At 33.8% G+C, this 25,652-nt stretch overlaps 1 protein-coding gene across 1 annotated transcript; it reads right to left on the reverse strand.

Annotated features, from left to right (window-relative positions):
* Positions 1-5,971: 5,971 nt before the first annotated feature.
* Positions 5,972-7,796, reverse strand: LOC134248205 (uncharacterized). The gene is made up of 5 exons (XM_062730624.1): positions 7,772-7,796; positions 7,569-7,649; positions 6,881-7,119; positions 6,262-6,412; positions 5,972-6,129 (listed from the first exon to the last, which is right to left on the reverse strand). The coding sequence occupies exons 1-5, from the start codon at positions 7,794-7,796 to the stop codon at positions 5,972-5,974; spliced, it is 654 nt and encodes a 217-aa protein (XP_062586608.1).
* Between the last annotated feature and the right edge of the window lie 17,856 nt (positions 7,797-25,652).

Genomic DNA, 25,652 nt, shown 5'->3' on the forward strand with positions numbered 1-25,652 from the left:
TTTCAGCATTTAATGAAAATAAATCAAGCATTTAGGCATCAAAGTATGTGTTTTATTCACCAAATATTCAAAATTAGTGTGATACTTTCAGGTAATATTTACAATTTTGTTAAGAAAAGATTTTTAAGAACAAAAAGTAATCAATTAACACATAAAACTTCACAATAGTCTGTTGGATGTCCTCTCTTTCTCTTGGCCTGGGGGTTACAGATTGGGTCCTGGTTTGTGGTGTTGGATGATGGCTTCACAGGGATTAGTCAAATCCAGTCCCACTTTCTCAATCTGATTTTTATGGTTTTCTCCATCTGATTTTAGTGGTTCTTAGACCCTGCTCTCTTCTAAAAGCCTTCATTAGTGATTCTTGTGAAAACAAGACTTACCTGTAAAAAATTATTTTAGAGAAAAATTAGATTATAATTTACTGGTAATATCATTGTTCAAAAATGTAAAATCATAATTTTGTCTATCTGCCTTTGTTTCTATGAACCCAGGCCTGTAGTTTAGACTAAAATAATTTCTACATGTTCCATGATGTTTCAGAAATATTCCATGTTTTTAACCCGCATAGGCCGCCATAGAATGAAGCGACCTAGTTTCTTACCGAATGTAAACAGCTAATAATTATAGAAGTTATCTTATTATTTTCTTACGGTATGTCTATAAATTTAAGATAGAGATTCTGCATTTACAATATCAAAGGTAATTTATCATATACTAAAAGCTAAAGTTGTAATAAAAAAGATAATACGAATGTTGTCGTCTGCACGCCTCTGGAGACCTTAGGCCTAACGTTACGTACATGTAACATGTAATATGCTATGTTTGACTTTGCGATGTGACACTATACTATGTATTTTAAAACCTTTGTATCTATAACGCACAAACATTGCTATTTTCAATAAGTTTGAAAGCATTGTAAACCTACATTTTCGCTTTTCCACTGCGTCAACACACTTCGGCGCTCATGACTGGCATGTTTGGGTACCGCTTTCGAGAATGTTCCTGTAGGCTTAATTGTGATCTCGACAATTTTTTAAATGTTTTAAAATTTCTGTCGGTTGGCTCTTTTAATGGAGTGCCATTCGGCATTCCGGTCGCTTTGAAACGGGCGATCCCGTCTTCTTGAGTCTTCCCCTCTCGATGTCGATTTCACTTGTCGACTTTCTTAGGCCTATGTCGTAAATATCGTAATTTTGCACACGTGTTGGTCATTTATACAACATAGAAAGATTTTTTATTTAAAAATAAATATAGTTAAACATATAAATCATAAAAACTTTAAAAACTTCTTTGTAAATTGTAATCAGTTTGAATTTTACGACATGTCTAAGTACGAAGACCCACTTGGGGTAAATTGATCAGAAGAATTCATCCTTAAGGACAGATTATACAAACAATCTTTTGCTCCAAAAAATGAAAATAAAAAATTGATTATGTTTTAATGAGTAAAATAAATAGGTTTCACCGAGTAGTTTTGAATTTTTCATTCACTTATTTTTACTAAAATGGGATTTGAAGTGAAAAATATTTGTATATATATATTAATAAGGATGGTTTCAGAGAGGCACTTTTTAACATTATAGACGGTTTACAATTTCTTTATGTTCTAGGAATTAATTATTTGCATCATTTTCAATGAAATTAGGCCCAAAACATATATCAATCCAGGCATTTCCTTTTTTGTTTGTATCATCTGATTTTAAATTCGTTATTTCGAACGTTTTATGGTCGATACAGTGAGTTTTCATACTAATTTTCAGGCCATCATTTACACACTGAATTATGATATATAATCGTATATTTCTGTTCTTTCCCGATTATGACACACACAATATGTGTACCAAGTCGGCAATCATTTATGGCACAAGATCCCACGTCTGATTTTTAAAGGTCTTTGTTTGCCCTGCTCTTCATTTAGTATTGTTTGAATGGACTTTTGAGCTTTCTCATGTTTATGGTTCAGTTTGTTTGTTGGTATAAAATGATATGTAAGTGTTTTTAAAATATTAGATAACACTTTTCCAGGTAATCTATGATAACCTATATCCTATATTATCCTATAATAATATCTCAATTTATTTGGAAACTTATTTTAATTTTCTTCTATAGTCATCCTAATCTGCAGATGTTATCGGAGCTCATACTGAGAAAATAAATCAACGATATCACGCAAGAAGATAAAATGCCGACATTTATTCTGAACAGTGCGTTTGTACCTGAATTGCACATAACAGGTACACTTTTTAAAACTAAAAAATGGTTTTATAAACATATTTACTCAATATACATGTATACTGTTCGTTATCTCCATATATTTCATAGTAACTGAATGTTTCAGATTGAGTTTTTGTTTACCTTCTTTGGCTACTTTTGCCTTCTTAAAAAATTGGATTTGTAATTGATGAAAAACTGATTTTCCAGTTACCCAAAGAAAACTGTCAATTCGCTAATTGTATTAAATGTTGATCGTACGTTTTGTATGTAATATGAAAATGTTAATTTTATTTTGTTTCAAATTGATAACTTGTCTGCAAATTAAATGTATACTAGTGCTACTAAACTTCAACGTGAATTGTGTTACTTAGTTTTTTTTTCTATTCTGGCGTCATTTTTGGGGATATTTAAGACGGTAGCACTAAGTCAAAATAAATTAACGTAATAATCAGAATCAAAGTCATGGAGAATATGGGAAACTTCTTCCCCACTAGAATTTTGTAATATTTTAGTGTACCTTTCCTTTTTCATTTTATAAAATTTGCTATGGGCTTATAATATGACCTGAATAAACCAGATGATCTATTGCTATCTGTTTTCGTCCGTCGTAGTGAGTCGTCCATCGACTGACGTGTGTTAACATTTGAACATTTTCAGTTAATTCTCTGAAACCATTGAACCAATTTCAATAAATTTTTGCATATAACATCTATGGGTGAAGGGGAGTATACATTATAAAATTAATGCCCCCTGTCTCCCTTGGACCTTTAAAAATCTTCTTCTTTAATTAACTCCTGAACATCAAGCAGATTATCTGCTGACGTGATTGCAATCTGCAGTGGGCCTGGCCTCTACCAAAATTGTGAAATTCATGACCGTTGAGTACTTCGCTTTTTTATCTGTCAAATGTTTCTTTAAAACAGTTTCAATTACCCCCAAAATGAAGCCTATCAAATTTGCTTTTTCTCTTAAAGTCAATCGAACATTATAATTTGTTGAATTTTAGCGAATTGTTCATTAGTTGTCGTAAGTCCTTGTCGCGAAGGTCGGTACCCATTTTTGATGCACATTATATATTTTTTGTTCATTGAAACCACCTGCTCATGTGTTTCTAAAACAGACATTGTTTGAGGTAAATTTCATTTATTTCAGTGAATATTTTATTGGGATTCTTAACAAGTTTTACAGCAATTTTAATGACGCGTTTAATTTCACTCTAGTTTACCGATTCTTTAATACTCGTTTTACATGCAGTGTCTTGAATAGTTCTTGTTTTTAAGCTTCTCACAATGAGACTACTATATGTAATAAAAAATGGTCTCATAAACTGTTATCAATTTATTAAAGATTCATTCATGATAGAAAGTCAAGCCTTATGTCATACGATTTCTATATTGCATGCCATAGAAATCAGGAATTATTTATTGTTATTATTATTTCCGAATTAATGAGTAGCTGCTCTTTACATTGATGAACCTAGATATCAGCTTACCGGGAAAATGTACCCATTAGGAAATGGTAAAATTACAAAATTACTTACTTTCGGAAACTAAGCTCTGCAGTATGTTAGACAAGCAGTCATTCGTTCTCAAGTTAAATCTTGTCATTGAAAGATCAATATTGATTTTAAAATGAGATCACATATCAAGGAAAATGTGGACGGAAAACTTAATCAGTGTGCGAAGATCTGTGTCTCAGATGGATTGATTATTAGTAAAATGAAAGATTGCTTTATTTTATTATTCAAAAATAATTTGTATTATTTTATTATAATTCCAATCTTCATTTTATTTATTTATTATCTGTGTTTTGATTGGACGAGAACACGTTTTAGAAAAAGTTTACACATCGATGAATTTTTCAATCGGAACTACTTTCCTGACGAAGCTTCTGGGCTATCGTATAAAAATGAAAGCAGTTATTTCTGGTCTTTTTAGCTAAATATTGAATACAAGAAACTTCGATCATTAAATTTAATTAAATAAAATAAAACTGGCGACAAACAGGATATTATGTTTATGTCACTGTCGGATCACAAGTGTTGTCATTTTCTCAAGGTTCCATATCAGCTCAGTTGGTATCTTTGTGATAGGGAAAAGAAACGTACCTCAGACTCTTGCCTTATCAGCATCAAATTCATATATTTACATCCTACAGATCTCATATTCTCCATAAATCTTTGAACGAACCAGAGTAAATCGAGGACGTTGTCGGTCTGCTACTTTCACTATGAGCATGATGAGCGTTGTCGTTAGTCATTAGTCAACAATGCTATGGTCAAGTACGAATTATTCTGGAGAATACGCGTATTTACGATATTTGTTGACTTAAACAACATTCAATAAGTTTTTATAAGTTAATTTATTGATTGTTTTGACAATTTAAGTTGGATTTTATCGCTATTCATAATGTATTCGTTTCCTTGCGGCATGAAGTATTCCTACGCCGTACAAAATAACGGATTGTATGGCGGCCTCTAGGAGAAATAATTTTAATATTTTAAAAATTCGTAATTGGAATTATAAGAATTAAACGTTCTTTTTTCAGAATTTATCGATGTTTAAACTCTGCCTTTTTACTCACAAACTTTACATAAAAGTGCTTCGCACTTTTATTCAGTTTGTGAGTAAAAAGGCAGAGTTTACACATCGATAAATTCTGAAAAAAGAACGTTTAATCCTATAGTAAGGTCTTGACTTTTTTCCATGAAGAGAGGAAGCATATGTCGGATGTTTCCTGTAGACTGGGGATGCTCACTTCTTCATGGCACGAGATCACACCTCTGATGTTTAGATGTCCAGTTTTGTTCTGTTCCCACTCTCAATTGTTTTGAAGGACTTTTAAGCTTGAATTGCAAATAAAATTTTAGGAAATCCTGAATACTGTTCGTTATCTCAGTATGTTTCAGGTTTTCTAATAGATTTACAATGCATTAAACATAAATGTTAATTCCAGTAGTTCCCGCCCACTAACGTCAGACACAAATGCCACAGCACGAGATTGATATGCATATATGGCTCCTGATCGTTTGCTTGACAACAGTTACATTTCCGTTAAATTATCCAAAAATCAATTCACCAAACTTTCAAAGATTAACAGAGAGAAAACAATAAGAAATATAAATATGCATGCTTCAAATGCTTTAATAGATAGTTTTCAGTAGACCCAAATTAACAAGAGTTATTTCCCGTTAGCCGCCATATTGGGGGTCAACATGCTCATATTCCTTCATAATTCAACCAACTTTAACTTTTTATACTGGCAATTGTGGGCTGGGAAGTATTGTTTTCTGAAAAATATACATTTGTTAGAACCTCCTTTATTTCATAATGTTTATTCCATAAAGATTTTCCTCAAAATATTTCTGCTACACCCTCTTATTTTTGGTAGGACAAAGAGGGAAAATTACCTGGTTGACCCCCAAGATGGTGGCCAACGGGAAATAGACCGTTTCACGGTAACTGCGGTACTGCTCTTTTGCAGGGCAAAATGATATAGTTTGGTGAAAAATGATGTAAAAGTAATTGTTTAAATACGTCATTTAATTATCTATCAACAAAAACACCGCCAAAATGGTATAATTTTGCCCTGCAAAAATGTAGTACAGCAGTTATCGTGAAGGGGCTAATAACTCTTCTAATGAAAACTACCTATTGCATAAATAAAGAGAAGAAAATATCTTTTATTAAGTATTTGTTACTATATAAAGAAAATTATTTAACATGAAAAAAAAATCCACTAACAAATTAGACACACACTATGTAAATCCATTTTCCTTACTAGATATTTTCTCATTCTTTGTGGTCTTATGCTGGTTTTGTCTTTTCCTAAAAATACAAACCCCGAACCCGATCAGACTTATGAGTAGCAAGCTCCCTATTGTTCCTCCTGCTATTATTCCGATCGTGTCCTCAGCTGTAAATATAATCATGATTTTTTTAAATAGCACATATATTAGCAGTCATGCATTCTATATTTCGAAAAAGAATCCCATGCAGTGTTTTAGATATATTGCAAAGTAATCAATGTATGTTTTTATAAGCTTACATTTGAAAACAGCATCCCGTGGTATCAGCTTAAGTTTAAATCGGGACCGTTCTGTGTTAGGCTTATGAGTTTGTACTTCAACGTAGAAGGTTGAGTTTCTCCTCATTTGAATGAAATATTTTTCTTCTGCAAGTCTACTACAGTTATAAGACTGAAAGAACGAAAGAAAGAAATCCCTAGGTTACATTTCAAAGGGGAAAACTAAAGGAATACAGTTTCTGCTTTTAAGTTTGTTGTTTTGAACAATCATCAATATACCAGAGATTGTGTATCATATCACTTCCTTAGTCATCTTTCAAAAAAATCGTAGTTTACATGAGGAATATATAAACATGATTAATATCATTTTCAAGAATATTCAAGCAATGGGTATTTGCAGCCTATTCGTATAATGAATCTTTTTGGTTTGACTGACTGACCATAGTTTACTAATAACTTTTTAAAATAAATTACCCTTATAGTATTGGTAGAAAACGCAAAGAATTTATTTTCTATAATTATCAGCATTTTCAAAGCAGTTAAAAATGACATGAAATATACCATCGTTGCTTGGTTTTCTGGTGAACTGTCTTTTGATATTACACAGAATCATTTTAGCATTGATAAGCCCGTGTCTTACCGTCAATGGTTCAGCATCTCTCAGTGCCTTGTACATCAAGGAAGTAGAACAGTCGGGATCCTCATGATACAGGGAATTGATCATCAGTTCAAAGGTCACAAGGTCGGGGTCAGAAAGTGCAGAAAATGCAATCTGGTGGCATCTTATGTCTCCTCCATGATAGGAGAGTAGAATGACCTCTGCATTTAGAGGGTTTAAGACGTGTGGCGTGTCCTTACAGGTGTGAGTCTCGAATGAATCTGTTAAAGATTAAAAACTCTCAATTTTATGATATTTTTTTCCTCAATTTGAATTACAAGATGCACATCTAGATGTTGAAAGACTCATTATATCACAAATGGTTAGTCTTGTCAATTACTTGTTAATTTATCAGTATTAAATATCGGTTTTTATTTCCATTATAAAACCTATCATTATAAAAAGCGTCTTAAAGTACACATATTATAACTTTCTTGCACATCATCTAAATCTATTACACTTCTGAATTTTCCTCTTTTGTGGACAGGTAATTCATTTTGTATCGAATTTCCTTTTTACTTAGACTATATTAATGTTTAGAACAACTTTTGATAAAAATTGATATATTTTTTTTTCATAATTGCTATTATAAATGATTGCATGAATAGCGTCTCTTAAAAGATTCAATTTCGTGTCCAAGAAGTAGAGAAAAAAACAAAGGGAACATTACATTCAAACACCTGGTAACCATGACAACCAGAGCCAGTGATGACAATTCTGAAGTACACGAGGAGAGCTAGCTTTCTGATGACTGAAAGCATAAAAAATCATCAGAGAATACAATATAACCCAACACTTAATCTCTGATAAATGTTGAAGAGGTCAGATTTATTATGTTCTAACGATTAAACGAAATAAGATAGATGGACCTACCTTTCTTCAGAGATTCCATCACCATTAATATGGTCAAAGAAGAAATGCTTCCTTTATGATACAAATTACACAACAGCAATGTCAATGAAATGAGGGAGAGTAATTTCAATATTACTAAAGTCATATCTGTTTTCATTTAATGGCTATTTTAAATGAAAGAATACTGCTAGGTTTCATGTAGAACGACGATATTGAAAAGATGCTCTGCCAAATATCACCTTAAAATGCTCATATCTTTAGGCTTGTTTATAAATAAGAGAAAATCTCTCATTAGAAGACTGTGAACCGGAAAAATAATTCCAAGAAGCATATGAAATAATGCATATGAGAGTTCCACTTAAGTTCACTTAAATATAGCTTCTCAAGATTTGAAGTTGGGCATGATTTTTATCCAATGAATTGTGTTTTTATCCGCAAGGCTTGGTGTAGGGATAAAAACACATAACGAGTTGGATAAAAATTATATCCAACCCTAAATCATCGAAGATTGTTTTTATCCAATGTTTTTGTAACATCACCAATGTTTTACACTGTTTTATATTTAAATCCACTTTGTTTTAGTACTTCATCACTCTCACGCGATCAAATCCCATCGAGCCAGGGATTTATGGAAGGTATGATCATGTGTCAACACTGACCACAGAATACGAAATTAAAATAATTGTTAAAAGATATGAGTATGGGTAAATCTATATCAACTAAATTGAAAACGTAATATAAAAAGGTAAACAACTTTGGAAATGGGACTACTGTGTTGTAAACTCAACGTCTTTCTCACTTTTCAGGCAATTTTTCAGATTCATCAGGAAATGAAAAGCATGTCAACTGAAGAGAACTTTGAGTGAAGAATTATGAGTACATTTGGTGAACAACGGAAGTAAATATTTTGAATTAGGGACTGTTTCATGAAAAACACCTTTTTTCAGATCCAGTAGAAAATGAAAAGTATTTCAACTGCAAGAAAACTATTAGTAACTATTAGTACAGAAAGGAGTAAGAATTTATTGAGGACTTGCCAATGTGTCAAACATGCGCTATTTTGGTGATTATGATACAGGTATATAGGTGTCGAATTTACATGTAATTATACACTAAAATATGACTAAATATTGTAATAATTAACAAAGAAGATCAATGTTCAGAAGCATGTGTTGATGTTATAGAAATGAAACAATGGTAACTGGTGTACCTGAAACTTAACCTGCCTGGAACGTTTCTGAAGGATAGATCAATGTGCAGAATCATTTGTTATCATAGAAAATGTATGTATCTTTTATGCATTTACAGCAAACTGCGCATATAAACATTCAATATAAGAGATCATAAATTAAAAGAATTTTCCCTATATGTTATGCATTGAATAAACAAACCAGAAAAACAGACATACTTAGTACATACATATTGTACAAAACTGCGACATTTAGTCGCAATTTTTAAAAATATACAGATGTGTGCCAAAATTTCAGATAATTTTATTTTTTCTCTATATATTTCATTGAAAACAACATTTTGTAAAATCACTGATATGACAACATTTCTTGACAGATTTTATCACAAATTTATTGCTAATCGAAGAAATTGTTGTAGTTGATGAAAACAATAGTTTTTATCTGATCAACGTTGATATATTAAATTTTTTTAAGCGCGACGTGAATTTTTAAGTCAAATATTCAAAATGAATTATGTAGTCAACATTGATCTTGAATTTTTGAACTGATGTTAAGTGATGAGCTATCTTTTACTAAAAGCTAAGTACGTAATGATCTTTTAAAGAAAGATAACCTCACATTCTCAGGTTTAAGTACTGAAATAGATTTAATCAAATTGGATAAAAATTGACCATTTGCTAGTAATTTTACAAAATATTGATTGCAATGAAATATATAGAGAAAAAATAAAATTATCTTAAATTTTGGCACATATCTGTATTTGCATTTTATTTTAATTTACGCGCATTTATTTTTTATAAATAATATATGTACATTTTCTTTCGAGGAGTTTTTCGATTTTTCCTAGTCTTTGCTCTAAGATAAGAAATACATGTTGTCAATAGTACTAGTATTACAGTGTTTGTTTATCATTAAAAAATGATACGTCAAACTATTAACTCAAGGTCATATCTCCAAAGCCATATTTGCAGTTTATGAGTACATTCAAGGAAAACAACACCTTTCTCCCCATCCCTGAGAAAAAAATAATTTCATGAAAATATTATGCTTTTTATATAATTGGTATTATACGATAAAGTTAAAAAGTATCATTAAAAAACCCAAAGAAGACAATTTACTTTTACAGAGGTGCGGTCAGTCATTGTCGTCAACAAAAGGAGACATCGCCTGGAAAACAGAATAACCAGGGACAATACTATTCATAAAGGACTGGTCAGTGTGCAAACATATGTTGCTTGATAATTATGAAACTTTGGTGCCTGTTTTTACACGTGTACAATTACATTTGATATATAATATTGGCTGGTTACAGAATAACTAATATGCATATAAATGTTTTGACATGTGTGAAATAAAATACTTATGCAGGTACATCTGAACCTGTTTTAAAATATTTCTATTGTTGTTTTTTTTAATGGAATACTTGTATCTCATTGATTATAATTTTCATTTTTGTTGTTTCTGTTTGAAATAATCTTTTTTTAAAAACTTAATCTCAAAGTGAGATAAAATATGGAGAAATAATAGCTTACATAGTTATAACTTAACTGTACGCCCAGATATTTATATTTTATAATCTTAGCTTAATTTTTTACTTTTTCTATTTTATAATTACTATCTGAATTGAATTATTTAAAAAAAAAAATAGAACTGTAATTTATTTGAAATCGCACGTACGTTTTACACCTTAAAATGATTGGAAACACACCTGGCCAAGGGATCATGAAACATCTTAAGCTTAAGTCAAATTTTCTATGTGATTATAAAATGTTTTAGAAGTCAAGCAGACCAAAACTAAAATATTTTCAACATTGATTTCCAGAAGTGTTTTTATCTGCAAATTTCAAAATAAATTTCATGATTTATTAATATTGTATGAGCGATTGAAAATTTGACTTTAGTCTAAGTTTGTTTAATGATCCTGGGGCCTGATGATAAAAAATTAATACTAAAATAACCTTTTCCATTATATTCATAAAATATATTTTATACGGAGTGATTGATTGATTAATTTCAGGGACGTAGCATCCGGGGGGGGGGGCTGCCCCCCCCCCCCACTTTTTTGGCCAACATTACCTTTCCTATTGGAAATGTTCGCTGAAAGAAAGCTTGCCCCCCCCCCCACTTTTTACCACAGTATAGTGTTATCAAGGAATTGTAGGAAAAAAATTGGAAGTGAAAGTAATTTGGCTTTGAAAAAGTTGGCCACTACCCCCCCCCCCCCCCCCCCCCCCCCCCCCCCCCCCCCCCCCCTGCGAAATAGGATTTTCGACTTCGGGCGACATTTAACTTTTGCTTTTTTTTTTTTTTTTTGCTTGTCAACTTTTTCAGATAAGTAAAAAAAATTTTTCTCTGGTTGGCCCCCCCACTTTCAAAAACGATGCTACGTGCCTGAATTTATTGATTGTTTATTGTCCCTCTAGAGAATTTTTCACTCATATGGAGACGCCACCACTTGCAGGTGGAGAGCTACAAATTTTATCCTTTACTCGGCACTCGGAGACATTGATCAGGGATCTTTTTCGTGCCAGCATGCTCCTACTGCGACACAGGACCTCGGTTTATACTGTCTCATCCAAAGGACCGGTCTTCATGCCCCACTGTGGGATTCGAACCCGCGACGTAAAGATCAACTCCTTACTTCGCAACTCTAGAGCAGATGCACTAACCACTGCGCCACGCGGGCGATGGGAATTAAGCTAGGAGTTGCAATTGTTAACAGAAACACAAGCTGCCTGTTTACAATGTAGCAGGATACTCCTTTTCTGTACAGAATTTTAAATTGTGTTAAATTCATCATTAGTTGCAATGAAATATACAAAGATAACGTACATTTTTCGAGCTAAAAAGTCAATTCAATTATTCAAAATAGTAGCAGAGCAAACACGGACTTCCAAAACATTACTGGTGGGATCAGGTGCCATGGAGGAGTAAGCAGCACCTGCCCACCGGTCACATCCGCCTTGTGCTCTTTGTCATGATCAGGAAATAACGGAAAATCCGTCATCAATTCAGTCTGTAAATAATGGTCTAACAATAAAAAATATCACTCAGCATTTGACTGAAAGACAAATTGCATTTGTCGACAATGTCATTGTATCGACCATAGAACTAGAGCATGCTCTTGCTAATCTCATCAACTCCGTATGCAAGTGATTAATGTATATTGCTGCATAAGTAAGGGAAATTGACTATTGAAAAGTCTGTGTCATCACCTTTATCATAGAGCTTGGTTGTTAGATTACCATTAACGTCTTTTTCAAGTAAAATATCCAAATATAAAACATGTGTCAGACTCTGTGGTATCATTTATCTCAAGCTCATTGTGATATATCGTATCGACAAAGGAATATAAATTACTATTGTAAATTGACAATACGTCGTCGATATATCTTAATGTCGAGTTGAAGGCCACAGCAAGTGTTTTTTTTTCTTCTTTTCACATATAAGATTTTGAACAAATTCCATATGGATACAAAAATAGTTTTACTAATAAGGGGGGAAAATTGATACCCATTGGAATTTTAAAGTGATGTTGGAAGACCTGGTCTCTAAAATCCATACAGATAGTGTCAATCAGAAACTCAAGCATCGGTTTGAAGTCAACTTCAGAATACTTGTATGTAATACCCGGGTATTTAACTCAGCATAGGCGTCGAAACCGGGTGGGCTAAGGGGGCTAAGCCCACTTTTTGCAAATATATGCATAATATAGGCATTGAAAATTAGAGTTTTCCTTTTTTGTTGGTTTCCCCCCCCCCCCTCAACTTTCAATTAGCCCCCTCCCCCCACTTTCAATTAGCCCACTTTTTAGCAAATATATACATAATATAGGCATTGAAAGTTAGAGTTTTCCTTTTTTGTTGGTTTAGCTCCCCCCCACACACTTTCAATTAGCCCCCCTCCCCACTTTCAATCTGCTTCCGACGCCTATGCTTAGATAGAAAGGGAAAGTCTGTTGCAACATTTTTCAATAAATCTCATCTCATTTTTAATCAAACTAATCCTTGTTTAACTTACAATAAAATATAAATTATTCTTATTTTATTTTCCGTACATTTTATGACCTAAGTGTCGCAATGCAATAGTTTTGTGACCTGTCCAGTCCTGAACGTCAGGTTCCATATTTCCTTTAATATTTCAATCCCGTTTCAGTCTATATTGAGGTCAAATTTTTACACAAAATATACTCTTCGAAAAAAGAAACGCATAGTAGGAACAATGCCCTGAAAAATGTGTGATAGTTTTGTCATACCTTTTATTTTTGTATGGATACGATGTATTCGAGTGAAATGCATGATTTTCCAATGCAATTGTTAACTCTACAGCTATTCTATAAGTCTCACAGACAAAAAGACCTCATTTTGCAAAAGTTCCCCCAAAATTTTTATCTCAATTTTCATTTGTTGAATTCCGATGCAATTCCTTCAGGTACAAAGGGGCTATCAAAAGCGGGGGTTCTCGATATTTTTAAATCTGGTTTTATCTGAAAAATGACGCTTCCAAAAAATGCTGCATCTGAATGTTGCGTGGCACAAATAGGGAAATGGGCGACTGGAAGCAGGGGTACCACAATCTACAATTGCAAGAGGTTTTAATGTTACACACAGACCATATCTAACCTATAAAACATAAACCATCAACATCGAACACCCAATGTTCGCAAAAAATATGGTAGATTATGTGTGACATCAGCAGCACAGCATCACTTCCGAGGATTACGTAAATTGCACGAATGTAATGCAAGGACGTCATCTAAATCACTAGCTATCCCTGAACTGCACAGATCATCTAACAAGACCGTTTTCAGTTGACTACGAATTATTGCAAGAGGATTATTTCTACCCCACAACACCCCAAATATCGACTTCGACCCCAAATATCGAGATCTCAGATATATAGAGTATGACCACAGCATCACTGCTAAACATTTTGGTTAACTTACTAGTCCAGAATGTTTATCTGAAAGTCTCTTATAAGTTTAAGAGTGCTAATGCTTTGTTATGAATGTAAAACAGATAACTGCCTCCAGGACGTTAAAAAAGTTGGTGGTGGTAGTGTAATGATATGGAAAACGGTATCATAAGAAAGTAAGATTGATTTGGTTCGAATTCAATGGACTTTGTTGGAAAAAGGTACTCTAACCATGTTCTACCTACACATACCCATTCAACTTTGCAACATCCTAGAGCAGTATTGCAATCTCACAATACACAGCCACATATGGCTCGTTTGACACACCTATTCGTGCAAAGAAACAACAACCTGTTTCAGCCACAGTCATCTAAATCGCTTGATTTAATCCAAATTAAGCAGCATTGGACAAAATGGATTGACATGATTTGCAAAAGACAATCGCATCCCCAGACTCTGCAACAGCTGACCAAAGTTCTACATTTGAAGTAAGAGAGTATTCCCATGCAGTTTTTATTACACACATTTGCTTCCATTTGATGCCGTTTGTGGCTATCATTTGTGTCTGCGGGGGGCATACCAGATATCTTAAACTGACTTTAATTTTAAAATTGTTGAGTAATTTTGACATTTAGATAGTATTCCTGTTGCTTACCTCATTTCTGTTTTATCAATGCATCATTTTACTATATGATCTTTATGTTTAATGTGTCACTAAAATTCTACTATGCGTTTCTTTTTTTGAAGAATATACATGGTTACATATCCTGGGTCTTAAGGCACTCCCCTGACCGAACCTATCGTATTATAGACGGTGAGGGAATTGGGACTGGGTTTTATTTGCCTCTGTATATATTGTTTCCTTTAAACATGTAATCATGATTGATTGAATTGTTTAACGTCCCTCTTGGTAATCTTTAACTCATATGGAGACGCCGCCACTTGCCGGACGGTGGAGAGCTACAAATTTTGGCCTATATTCAAATTCGGAACTCGGGGCCATTGAGGAGTAAGGAATCTTTCTTTCTCATCATCTTTTGCGACACGGTCTCATCCGAAAGACTGGTCTCCACGTCCCACATTGGGGTTCGAACCCGCTAAGAAAGGATTGACTCTTTACTTCGCGACTCGAAAGCAGACGCTCTAACCACTGCGTCAGACATACATGTACGTACTACCATGTCATCTAATATATATATTCATAAATTGCAATTAATAAACTGAAAGAGCAAGGGGAAAGTTTGGAGCTATATATAACGTGCGAGTACTCATTATTGTCGAGTACCCATTATTGTCGTTTTCAATAAAAACAATAAAAACTCCGCCAATCTTAAATTACGTCCGTCAATTACTAGAATGTAAACACTGCAAACTGCCATCTAGAAGAAATTTCCTCAGCAAAGTAAAAGATTTGAGCATTATAAAAGGCAAGTCTTGCAATACACAGCCATTACGACACATGCGACAGCACAAGTCAGACAGGGAATTTTATAAAGTATAATATGTTAAATCAAAAATTGTTCTAAATGGATGAAATAAACAAGTTTTACCTCAATATCAATTTAATTTTTTTATAATTCATTTTTAAAGGAATTATACAGGAACAAAAGTCAATATATGGTAATGCAGAGGAAATTCGGACTAAATTTCTAATTTTTTATTTTTGTCAAAATGTTAAATTTTTTGCAATATTAATAACAGTGTGAAGGTGACATGTATTTTTAGACATCATTTTGCAAATTTTATATGTGTTAAAGCTTATAAATTATTTCAAATAATTAAATGCTTTAAAATAAAGAAACTCAAAAATATGAACAAAAACTATTCCATGAAGACAACATATCTCAATAATTAGATCATTGACCCCATATAATATTAATACCATGAGAATTAAGGCAACAAAAGTAATTTGATTCTATAAATAATTTGGAGTTCTTTTTCATTCAGATTTTTGTAATATTCCATTAAAAATGGGAAAGAAATATAAATATGACAGAGGAAAGTTGGACTGTAATAATTATCAAGTTTATGGACCAAATTCTAATCGTTTCTTTTTATGAAGCAACCCTGTTCCATTGCTATACTATTTCATTATTTAAAGAGTTTTGTTGCTTGTAATTATTTGTGAGTAAAGAAAAAATTGGTCATAATGTGAAAAATTGGGGGTATTTTCCGAGAAATACTCAGGGACCACTAGCATGAGAAGTAGGTCATTGACCTAGTTATTTGAAATTGAAATTTAACACAAGAATCATAGGTGTATAATGTGCAGTAGGTGGTTTTTCGTTCTTATCAGTGGAAGTTTTAGTCTCCTGAGTAAAGGTATACCTTAAAACACAATTTTTGAGTGAAAACATCAGCTTGTAAAGTTGACATGCAAGAAACTACCTTCTTAGTGAAAATCCCTTATAAAACCATTTCTTCAATGTCTGAATTTCTATATATAATGGGTACTCACACGTTATATAGCTTTTCTAAATTGCATTTGCATTGCAAAAATGACCACAATGTGCAAAATCACACAAGAAGTGTATCAGAATATTTGCAATATCCATGCATTTAATACCCGTAAAAACAGTATAATATTGTTCCAAGTGATTGATTACAATTACATGTATTAAGAAACGCTTGAAGTCGTATCTGATGCTGGATAACATTAGAAATTCCTAAAACTTAGGTCAGAAAAACCATCTATATCAAAATATTTCCATTTCTAATTTTTTTTCTCTGTGAAAGTTGTCGGGGTTTATTTCTTGATAATTCTGCCGGAATGTAAATTAATCAGGTCGATAGGTCAGGAGCTAAGGAGGCCTAATACGCAGGCAAATCTCGTGCACATCTGTCTCGAGGAGGCCATATATGCATGTAAATCTCGTGCGACTGCCTATGTGTTTGACGTCACATGAAGTCTATGTCTACATTTTTAAAAGTCTAAATCTACTATTTATTTCACAATGAAATGGAAATATAAGGAATCACTGTCTAGTTAGTATAGTATTCCAGGGACATCAACGATAGCTTCGCCCGTTATGCAAATTATACCATGTTTCCAACTATCGTTGATGCCCTGGCATACTATACTAACTAGACAGTGATTCCTTAAACATTTCAACAACAAATAATTGATAACAAAAATTAAAAATCCGTCATCATACTTTCTTTTTGCAAAGCAATCCACCACTATAATACATATTAACATGTGTTAAACTAAGACATTACTGTTCCATTAAAAAAAAATAATCTATTTAAACAAACATTATGAATGGGTCCTTGTGTTTATGTGGTAAAAACGAAGAAAGATGTACCATTTCTTTTGTCCATGCAAAAATATTCTACAAGAATACTGTAAATCACTTTTTATTCGCGAGAACTTTATTTTTGCGTAATTACGCGAGACGGCATGCTCGCGAAAATTTCATTCTCGCGTATAATAGAATTCCTTAAGATTATATAAGGCAATGACCACAATGACTCTCTCGCGAAAATAAGGTGTCGCGAAAATAAAGTGATCTACAGTATTATAAAAGAAGTACTCTTTTGATGGCTAGTTCATGCTTGAGCCGGTTACTAAATTGATATACTTATATAAATCTATTATTATGTGGTGATGTTAATTTTCTGCAATATAATTTGAAATTGGAGATTAGTGTCCGTTTCAAGCAACAGCTTTACGTACTCCTGTTTGTTGACCGATTAGAATCAATGTTTGGGTAGATATATATATAGAGGGTAAAAGTGGAACATTTTCAGTCATATTTTGTACCAAAATGTGGCAACTACAATTCGCATTCTCTTTTGCTGTAGTGTTGCTTATGGTAAGTTCTGCTTCTTTTTTTATTTCATTAACCTTCAATATTTGAGAACGTATGCCAAATGTTCATGTATATGAGTATAACGTTCAGTGATCATGTGTGCGGCACCCCCGATGGTTTGTTGTTGATACTGACACTATTGAAATCTAAAAACCGACAATCGGCGATGCACGCACAGACACCTGACGTTACTTATATTTTTATTGAAAGACAAGTTGCTGTCCTTTAAAAAAGGACTGCAATACGTGGACCATATGCGTGTTTTTTCCAACTGAAATTCAATTAAGAAAATTTCTAGGTGTAGGGAATATTCATGTAAGGGTTGTTCACGTATTCTAAAATCATCTGCCATTTATAACTGATCGTAGTCTCAAAGTACAAATGTGAAATTTTATCTCCGATTAGCGATCTTTAGTTTTGTCAGTTTTAACATGTTTAAAAAATCGAGTTATTTTGACACGTGTAACACATATTGGCTGGGACTTGACACCTGTTCTGGATTTATACGGAAGAAATTTATCATAGGAAAAATGGAGATCTGATGGTTCACGTGTAGCACACCTCTGTACAACGCAGATTTGTTTTTTATTTTGTCGGAGCCCCCACCCCCTACCCGCAACACACACACACACACATTAAAAGCCCTTGCTACAGACCTTTATCAAACAATAATTAGATTGCTGAAATATTAAATTATTTTGCGAGTCTTGATGCACAAAACTAATGCCGGTGAAAACTTGCTCTACTTTAAAAGCTTTAAAAGCTACATGTATCGCTGTTCGTTGAGTGACGTTTCTCATTCAAGTACATGTATCTATATACTGTAACTTCTTAAAATGTTTGTACCATAGAATCAATGTTTCGTATAAAAGTATATGTAAAAGAGAGGAAATAGGATCTGTCAATGAATATGTAAATGCGATATGCAGATTTAAAAGCGCGATTTGCCGATGAATGGCATATTTTAATTCGAATGGGGCGAATTATTCTACGGGCAAGTCACCTAAGGTGCGAACTCTCTAGCATTCGCGCGCATGCGTAGCCTGTCGTTTGCCCAGGGCATCCGGTTTAACTTCGCTTATATATTTACTGCGTGGACCGCAGGGTCCACGCAAAAAATAAGTAACGTCAGGATGCACGCTAGAATGCTATGGCGTGACACTCCGATTGACTTTTTCACCCTAAGAACGTGGCCTGTGTACATATTTACGAAAGTTCTTAGACGTAGACGTAAATTCAGACGTCGCGGGGAAAACTTCCCGTATAACAGGTCTGGGCGGCCTCCGTTTTTGGAGGATAGCTAGATTCAATATGGCAGCCAAATTTTTTACCATATATGGAAATCGCAATGCAATGTCGGATAGTTTTTCTTCTGATTTCAGAGGATAGCACAGGTAATTTTCAAACGCCGCATGCCTACCTTTAATCAAAAAGTGCAAGCACCAGAGTACAATTAAATAAAAGATCAGACATTAAACTATCAATTGTATGTGGCGATTTGAGATTCTATGTCTAGAATTTTTACAATACGCTTTCAAAGTTGGCACTTCTTGCGCTTCATTTCTACTTAATATTTCTTGTTATTTTGTTTAATTTTTATGTTTTTTCCCTATCAGGACAAATAAAAAGGCACTTAAATGCTCAAACAATACATAAATAACATTACTTTCATATTTCTTTTAATTAAAGATTAGAGGAAAAGGAAACACAAAAGAAAACGTACTGTAAAGACAAAATACACTCTGCCTGATAATTTAAGCAAAGATAAAATAAATATTATTTAGAGAAAATAAGAAAAAAAATCCCACTTTTTAGCTGTGCAGCATGTAAATTTCGCTAGAGTTCTTAGATGAGGCCTCGACGGGGACCATGCATTCGCAGTATATATATTTCCACGGACAACGTAAGTTTCAGTCAGATTAGTTTTGACAACGGGTAGACGCAATTGAATTTAAGTCAGTCTTAACTGATAAGGGGGACGGTCTAACCTTGCTGTAGATGGAGATTGATCCTAATTTATTTCAGGGGTCTTAATATTTCAGTTTTATTAGATGTATACACATACAACAGTATAGAAGACTAACACAGAACGGAAAGTAGCTCCGCCCACTGTAGTCCCGTGCAGAAGAGCAAACTTCAAAGAAAAATTCCTCTACCGTCTTATTAAATAAAATAATAATGAAACTGAATTTTTCAAAAATATGTTTTTTAAAACTTTTATGCTGTTAACACATAATTATGGTACCGGAAAATGAGGTTGGCTATAATTAATTTTCAGACAGGAAAGGGTCTTTAACAAAGCTTTCAAATGAATAATTTATTGACAGCAAATTACCAAAATTTGTTAAAATGATTTAAATACCTATATTTAACCATAATCGTATGAAATTTAACCTTTTATTTGTTTTGGTTGAAAAATCAGAGTACGGTACATAAACTGGGACTTGAGATGCAAGAGTTGCTGTTATTTGTTTGGTTTAGACTGCCGTTTGTTTTGAAAAGTCCGGTAGGTGGCGACACCTCCATCCTCTGTTTCTAGAGGATAAAATCTATCCTCCAAAAACAGAGGCCGCCTAGACCTGTATAACACTTTATAGTTAGTGGACACAGCGTCCACCAACACCTCCACTTTCAAATCAGTAAAATTTGCTTTTCTTGGTTTCTTTCCCTCGTCCATTCTTCCTCCCTTTTCCGTTTTCGCAGACGACAGGAATAAAAATATTGGCGCAATGTAGAGTGAAACTACCGAAGGCGCATGCGTACGTACAATCGTACATTTAAGAATTCGTAACTTACGTCAACGTCTACGAGCGGCTTTGTAAATACCAAAATACGAATTCGTATCTTTAATCTTACGTCAGTCGTAACTTCTACGTTTACGTTTAAGAACTTTTGTAAATATGCGAACTGATACGCCAAGTCCGACTGCTTTAAACAATAATTTACGTTTCTGACCCGTCATTATGACAAAATTAACAAAATAATTCTCCATGTCGTTTATAATACTTTCATTATCAAAAGAAAACAACTCAGACATAAAAAAGATTATGAGAATTCAATCGCAATTAAGTTGACTTTTTTGAAAATCAGGTTGACAACCGATCTTGTCAAGTATTATTTTGAGAATCTACACACATAGTTTAATAAAAATCAAAACTAAAAATGGGGGTAGTGCGCTTCTTTTAGCATTGTATATATGGAGCAATTATATGATTTTTGCACCACAATTACGTCTTACAAATATATATTTTTTTCAAAGATTTTCCTATTAAATTTTTTATCAAAATGAATTATTGGATCAAGCAGTCTTTTTTTATCGTAAAGAGTCACATTAAAAAATTGTGTTCAAAAATAAATAATTTCAAATTACTTTGCATATACAATTATTTGACCTTTCTGCGCTCAAAAATCATTTTTCTGGTGTGAAAAATTTTAAAAGCAATAAAATCATTTGAAATCCATGTCAATTTCATGAATTTAAGCAAAGTGGTTGAAATTAATCTTTTTATATATTCAGAAAATGAAATAAAAAGCTGTCGTATATGGCATTCCATAGGTATGCGATGTTAATTCTTAGATATTACTAAAACAGTGCTAATTTTAAGCTTAAATTGGATTTTTCCCCAGGACATTCACGAATATTTGGTATTGTTTATTTAAATATATAATTTAGGACCAGCAAAGAACATTTCACTGCACAAATTACTCTGCGCATGATACATGTACCTGTAAAAAACCTTCCGCCACAAAAATATGTATAGTTCCTCACTTTAAAAATGTTTTCGGTATGGAATTTAATCATGGGGTTTTGACTGAATATAGTCTAATTAGCATTATAGAATCCAGATTTATTGTAAGAACTAAAAAAAAATGTAGCATTTTTTAAAATAGAGGTCAAAATAAAAATCTGCTGAAAAGCTGAGGAGCGAACCTCGTTATAAATGATTTTTTGTCGGGGAAATGAAGAAGCGTTTTTATTTGTTCGTATAAAGTTGACTACAGTCGAATGCAGCTGTATTTTCTGTTCATTCAAGACCTCTGTTGAATGTTCTTATGTATACACTCGGTATATTGTTGAATATTCATACATGTACCTGGTATTTTATGTGCAAATGACCGTTAGTTGAATAATTCTCTTGTATCTGTACAGTTGTCCGAATCCACTGTTTAATATTCGTCTGTTTTCTTTAATCTTATTTCACTGAATTAAAACATAATTCACACACACTATCGGTAGGATTTTGATATACTCTGGGCTGATAGATTATGAGTTTCCAAATGGGTCTTCATGAATTTCTATCTTTGACTCATTATTAATGCTTTAGGTGTGCAGTAAAAACTCAATTATAAAATTTTGAAGCAAATAAAGCCTGCATGCTTTTGTTTCAAAGTTTGGAAGCTGGAAATAGTTTCAAATGATAATTTTCTATACAGGTACAACTTTTAATAACTTTTTTTTAATGGATCGTCTTGAAATCATGCAATTAATTGAGAAAAAGCTCCAAATATACATTTAATTGATTTTATCCAAATCTTTGATAAATTATCTTATTTACAGCAAAACACCATGTAGCCTTCACAGCAACTCTGACAGGAGATAGAAGCATTGGACACCATCAAGTCGTCAAGTATGACAGGGTCCTGACCAACATAGGGCGGGCCTACAATCCCTGGACGGGCCACTTCAGAGCCCGGTACAGCGGTATTTATCTGATTTCATGTACAGCAATGAGCGAAAGAGGCTACGAGTGCTACATGGAGATTGTCAAGAATAACCATGTTTTGACGACATTATTTTCGAATTCCGGGACGTACCCCATGAGTTCTCAAACTCTGATTTTACGGCTGAGGCGAGGTGACCGTATTTGGATCTGGGGAAGAGAAAGTCACCAGGTACTGAACGATAATTCCAATTTCAACGTTTTTTCTGGTGTTTTGCTGTACTAATTTGGCAAATAAAATGACAGTTAAATAAAAAGTTGCTGTTGAGAATTGGCTTGTTGTCTACAATGTAATGCGCTCACAATGGGCTCTGTTACAACGCCCTTTGAAAAATTAAGCACGTTGAAAATTATTTTCAAAATGTGTTATATTTGGGACCAAGTAACGCAATTTGAAAAAGTAATATTTATTTTCAAAGTGCATTAATACCGATCATATAAACGATATTTGAAAAAAAAATGCGCACGGCCTAGTCTGAATATTCTTACAAATGTTAGATATGTTAAATAGTTATGTGTAGGAAATTATTTAAACATGCATGCCATATATGGCTAAGTATATAAATTATCGTAGATGAGAATGATAAAAAAAACATCTTGCCTGTGCATTTTCCTCTGAGAGTATAAATGAATGCGTTTTTGATGAGGGGGGTACTGAGTGTAATTCGGAGTTACATGTATATATCTTGTGTTATTATTATACAATGGGTTAAAAATTTAATTCAAAGCAAGTGCCTCTGTTTTAGGGGTAAAAGTTAAATAATTGTATTAAACGATTAAAAGCAAGGGGAAAACGTATGTATCGCAAATCCTTCCGTTTACTGTACACTAGAAGATAACAAGAGGCCCATGGGCCACATCGCTCACCTGAGAAGCTTTGGACATTCTGTTCTTTACCAGATTTCCCCCTTGTAATACATATTGTGACCCCAACCTACCCCACTTATCATAATTAAAACAATTCGAAATCTACATTACCCATGTATGCTTCCAAATAAGTTACAGCTTTGATTTTCAGATTTGTTCTTTATATTTCTATGTAAAACTTGGATTTCCCATTGTGGCCCCGCCCTACCCCGGGGTTCTTGATTTAAACAATTTAATATCTACACTACCCCAGGATGCTTCCACAAAAGTTTCAGCTTTCCTGGTCCAGTAGTTCTTGAGAAGAAGATTTTCAAAGATTTTCAAAGATTTTCCCTATATATTTCTATGTAAAACATTGATTCCCCATTGTGGCCCTGCCCTACCCCCTGGGGTCATGATTTGAACAATTTAGAATCTACACTACCCCAGGATGCTTCCACATAAGTTTCAGCTTTTCTGGCCCAGGGGTTCTTGAGAAGAAGATTTTCAAAGATTTTCCCTATATATTTCTATGTAAAACATTGATTCCCCATTGTGGCCCCGCCCTACCTCCTGGGATCATGATTTGAACAATTTAGAATCTACACTACCCCAGGATGCTTCCACATAAGTTTCATTTTTTCTGGCCCAATGGTTCTTGAGAAGAAGATTTTTCAAAGATTTTCCCTATATATTTCTATGTAAAACATTGATTCCCCATTGTGGCCCTGCCCTACCCCCTGGGGTCATGATTTGAACAATTTAGAATCTACACTACCCCAGGATGCTTCCACATAAGTTTCAGCTTTTCTGGCCCAGTGGTTCTTGAGAAGAAGATTTTCAAAGATTTTCCCTATATTTCTATGTAAAACATTGATTCCCCATTGTGGCCCTGCCCTACCCCCTGGGGTCATGATTTGAACAATTTAGAATCTACACTACCCCAGGATGCTTCCACATAAGTTTCAGCTTTTCTGGCCCAATGGTTCTTGAGGAGAAGATTTTCAAAGATTTTCCCTATATATTTCTATGTAAAACATTGATTCCCCATTGTGGCCCTGCTCTACCCCCTGGGGTCATGATTTGAATAATTTAGAATCTACACTACCCCAGGATGCTTCCACATAAGTTTCAGCTTTTCTGGCCCAATGGTTCTTGAGAAGAAGATTTTCAAAGATTTTCCCTATATATTTCTATGTAAAACATTGATTCCCCATTGTGGCCCCGCCCTACCCCATGGGGTCATGATTTGATAAATTTAGAATCTACACTACCCCAGGATGCTTCCACATTAGTTTCAGCTTTTCTGGCCAAGTGGTTCTTGAGAAGAAGATTTTCAAAGATTTTCCCTATATATTTCTATGTAAAACATTAATTCCCCATTGTGGCCCCGCCCTACCCCCTGGGGTCATGATTTGAACAATTTAGAATCTACACTACCCAAGGATGCTTCCACATAAGTTTCAGCTTTTCTGGCCCAGTGGTTCTTGAGAAGAAGATTTTCAAAGATTTTACCTATATATTTCTTTGTAAAACTTTGATTCCCCATTGTGGCCCCGCCCTACCCCCTGGGGTCATGATTTGAACAATTTAGAATCTACACTACCCCAGGATGCTTCCACATTAGTTTCAGTTTTACTGGCCCAGTGGTTCTTGAGAAGAAGATTTTTTAATGACCCAACCCTATTTTTGTCTTTCCTTGATTATCTCCCCTTGCGAGGGGATATGTCCCTTCATTTTAACAATTTAAATTCCCCTTCACCCAAGGATGCTTTGTACCAAGTTTGGTCAAAATTGGCCCAGTGGTTCTTGAGAAGAAGTCGAAAATGTGAAAAGTTTACAGACGGACGGACGGACAGACAGCTAGACGGACAGACGGACGACGGACAAAATGTGATCAGAAAAGCTCACTTGAGCCTTCAGCTCAGGTGAGCTAAAAAGGAATCAGAAAGACCGGAGGAACAGTAGCAATATAGAGTCATTGTTTACAATACTTATTTTTACGACTGAATTCTAGAGGAACAGGACTGGTATTCTACATCTGGAAATCCAACTTACTATTAATGTGTCTTTGTAATGGAGGAAATTCTTCAAAATCATGTTCCATTGAAAGCACTCTTATCATTCCGGTCAACAAAAGTTAATTTACAATCTCAACTTCAACCAGAAGTCTCTGTTGAGACTGTAGCTCTACTGGTTTACACTTAAAACAAAGGAAGAAAAATTAAGTAGTAGTTGGGACTTGAGACTTTAAAACAGCAATAAATAGAAAAATGATCCTTGCCACTCATCAAAATAAAAATCGATGCACAGAATTATGTATCTTAGTATAGTCTACTTGTGTGCCAAGTTATATTGAAATTGAACTAAAACTGTAGGAGGAGTAGTATTTTGAAAGAATTTCACAGAAATTTCTATT

This window comes from Saccostrea cucullata, unplaced genomic scaffold (assembly GCF_032062105.1).
Source record: "Saccostrea cucullata isolate Sc308-1 unplaced genomic scaffold, CSIRO_AGI_Scuc_v1 ctg7134, whole genome shotgun sequence".
In the NCBI taxonomy this organism is placed as follows: Eukaryota; Metazoa; Mollusca; class Bivalvia; order Ostreida; family Ostreidae; genus Saccostrea; species Saccostrea cuccullata.

Excerpts from the sequence above, each read along its gene's own strand:
- LOC134248205 (XM_062730624.1), bottom strand. The coding sequence starts at position 7,796 with ATGGTGATGGAATCTCTGAAGAAAG. Across the intron at positions 7,120-7,568 it reads TGGTTACCAGGTGTTTGAAT|ATTCATTCGAGACTCACACC; the intron begins GTAATGTTCCCT and ends AATCTTTAACAG. Across the intron at positions 6,130-6,261 it reads ACGGGATGCTGTTTTCAAAT|CTGAGGACACGATCGGAATA; the intron begins GTAAGCTTATAA and ends TTATATTTACAG.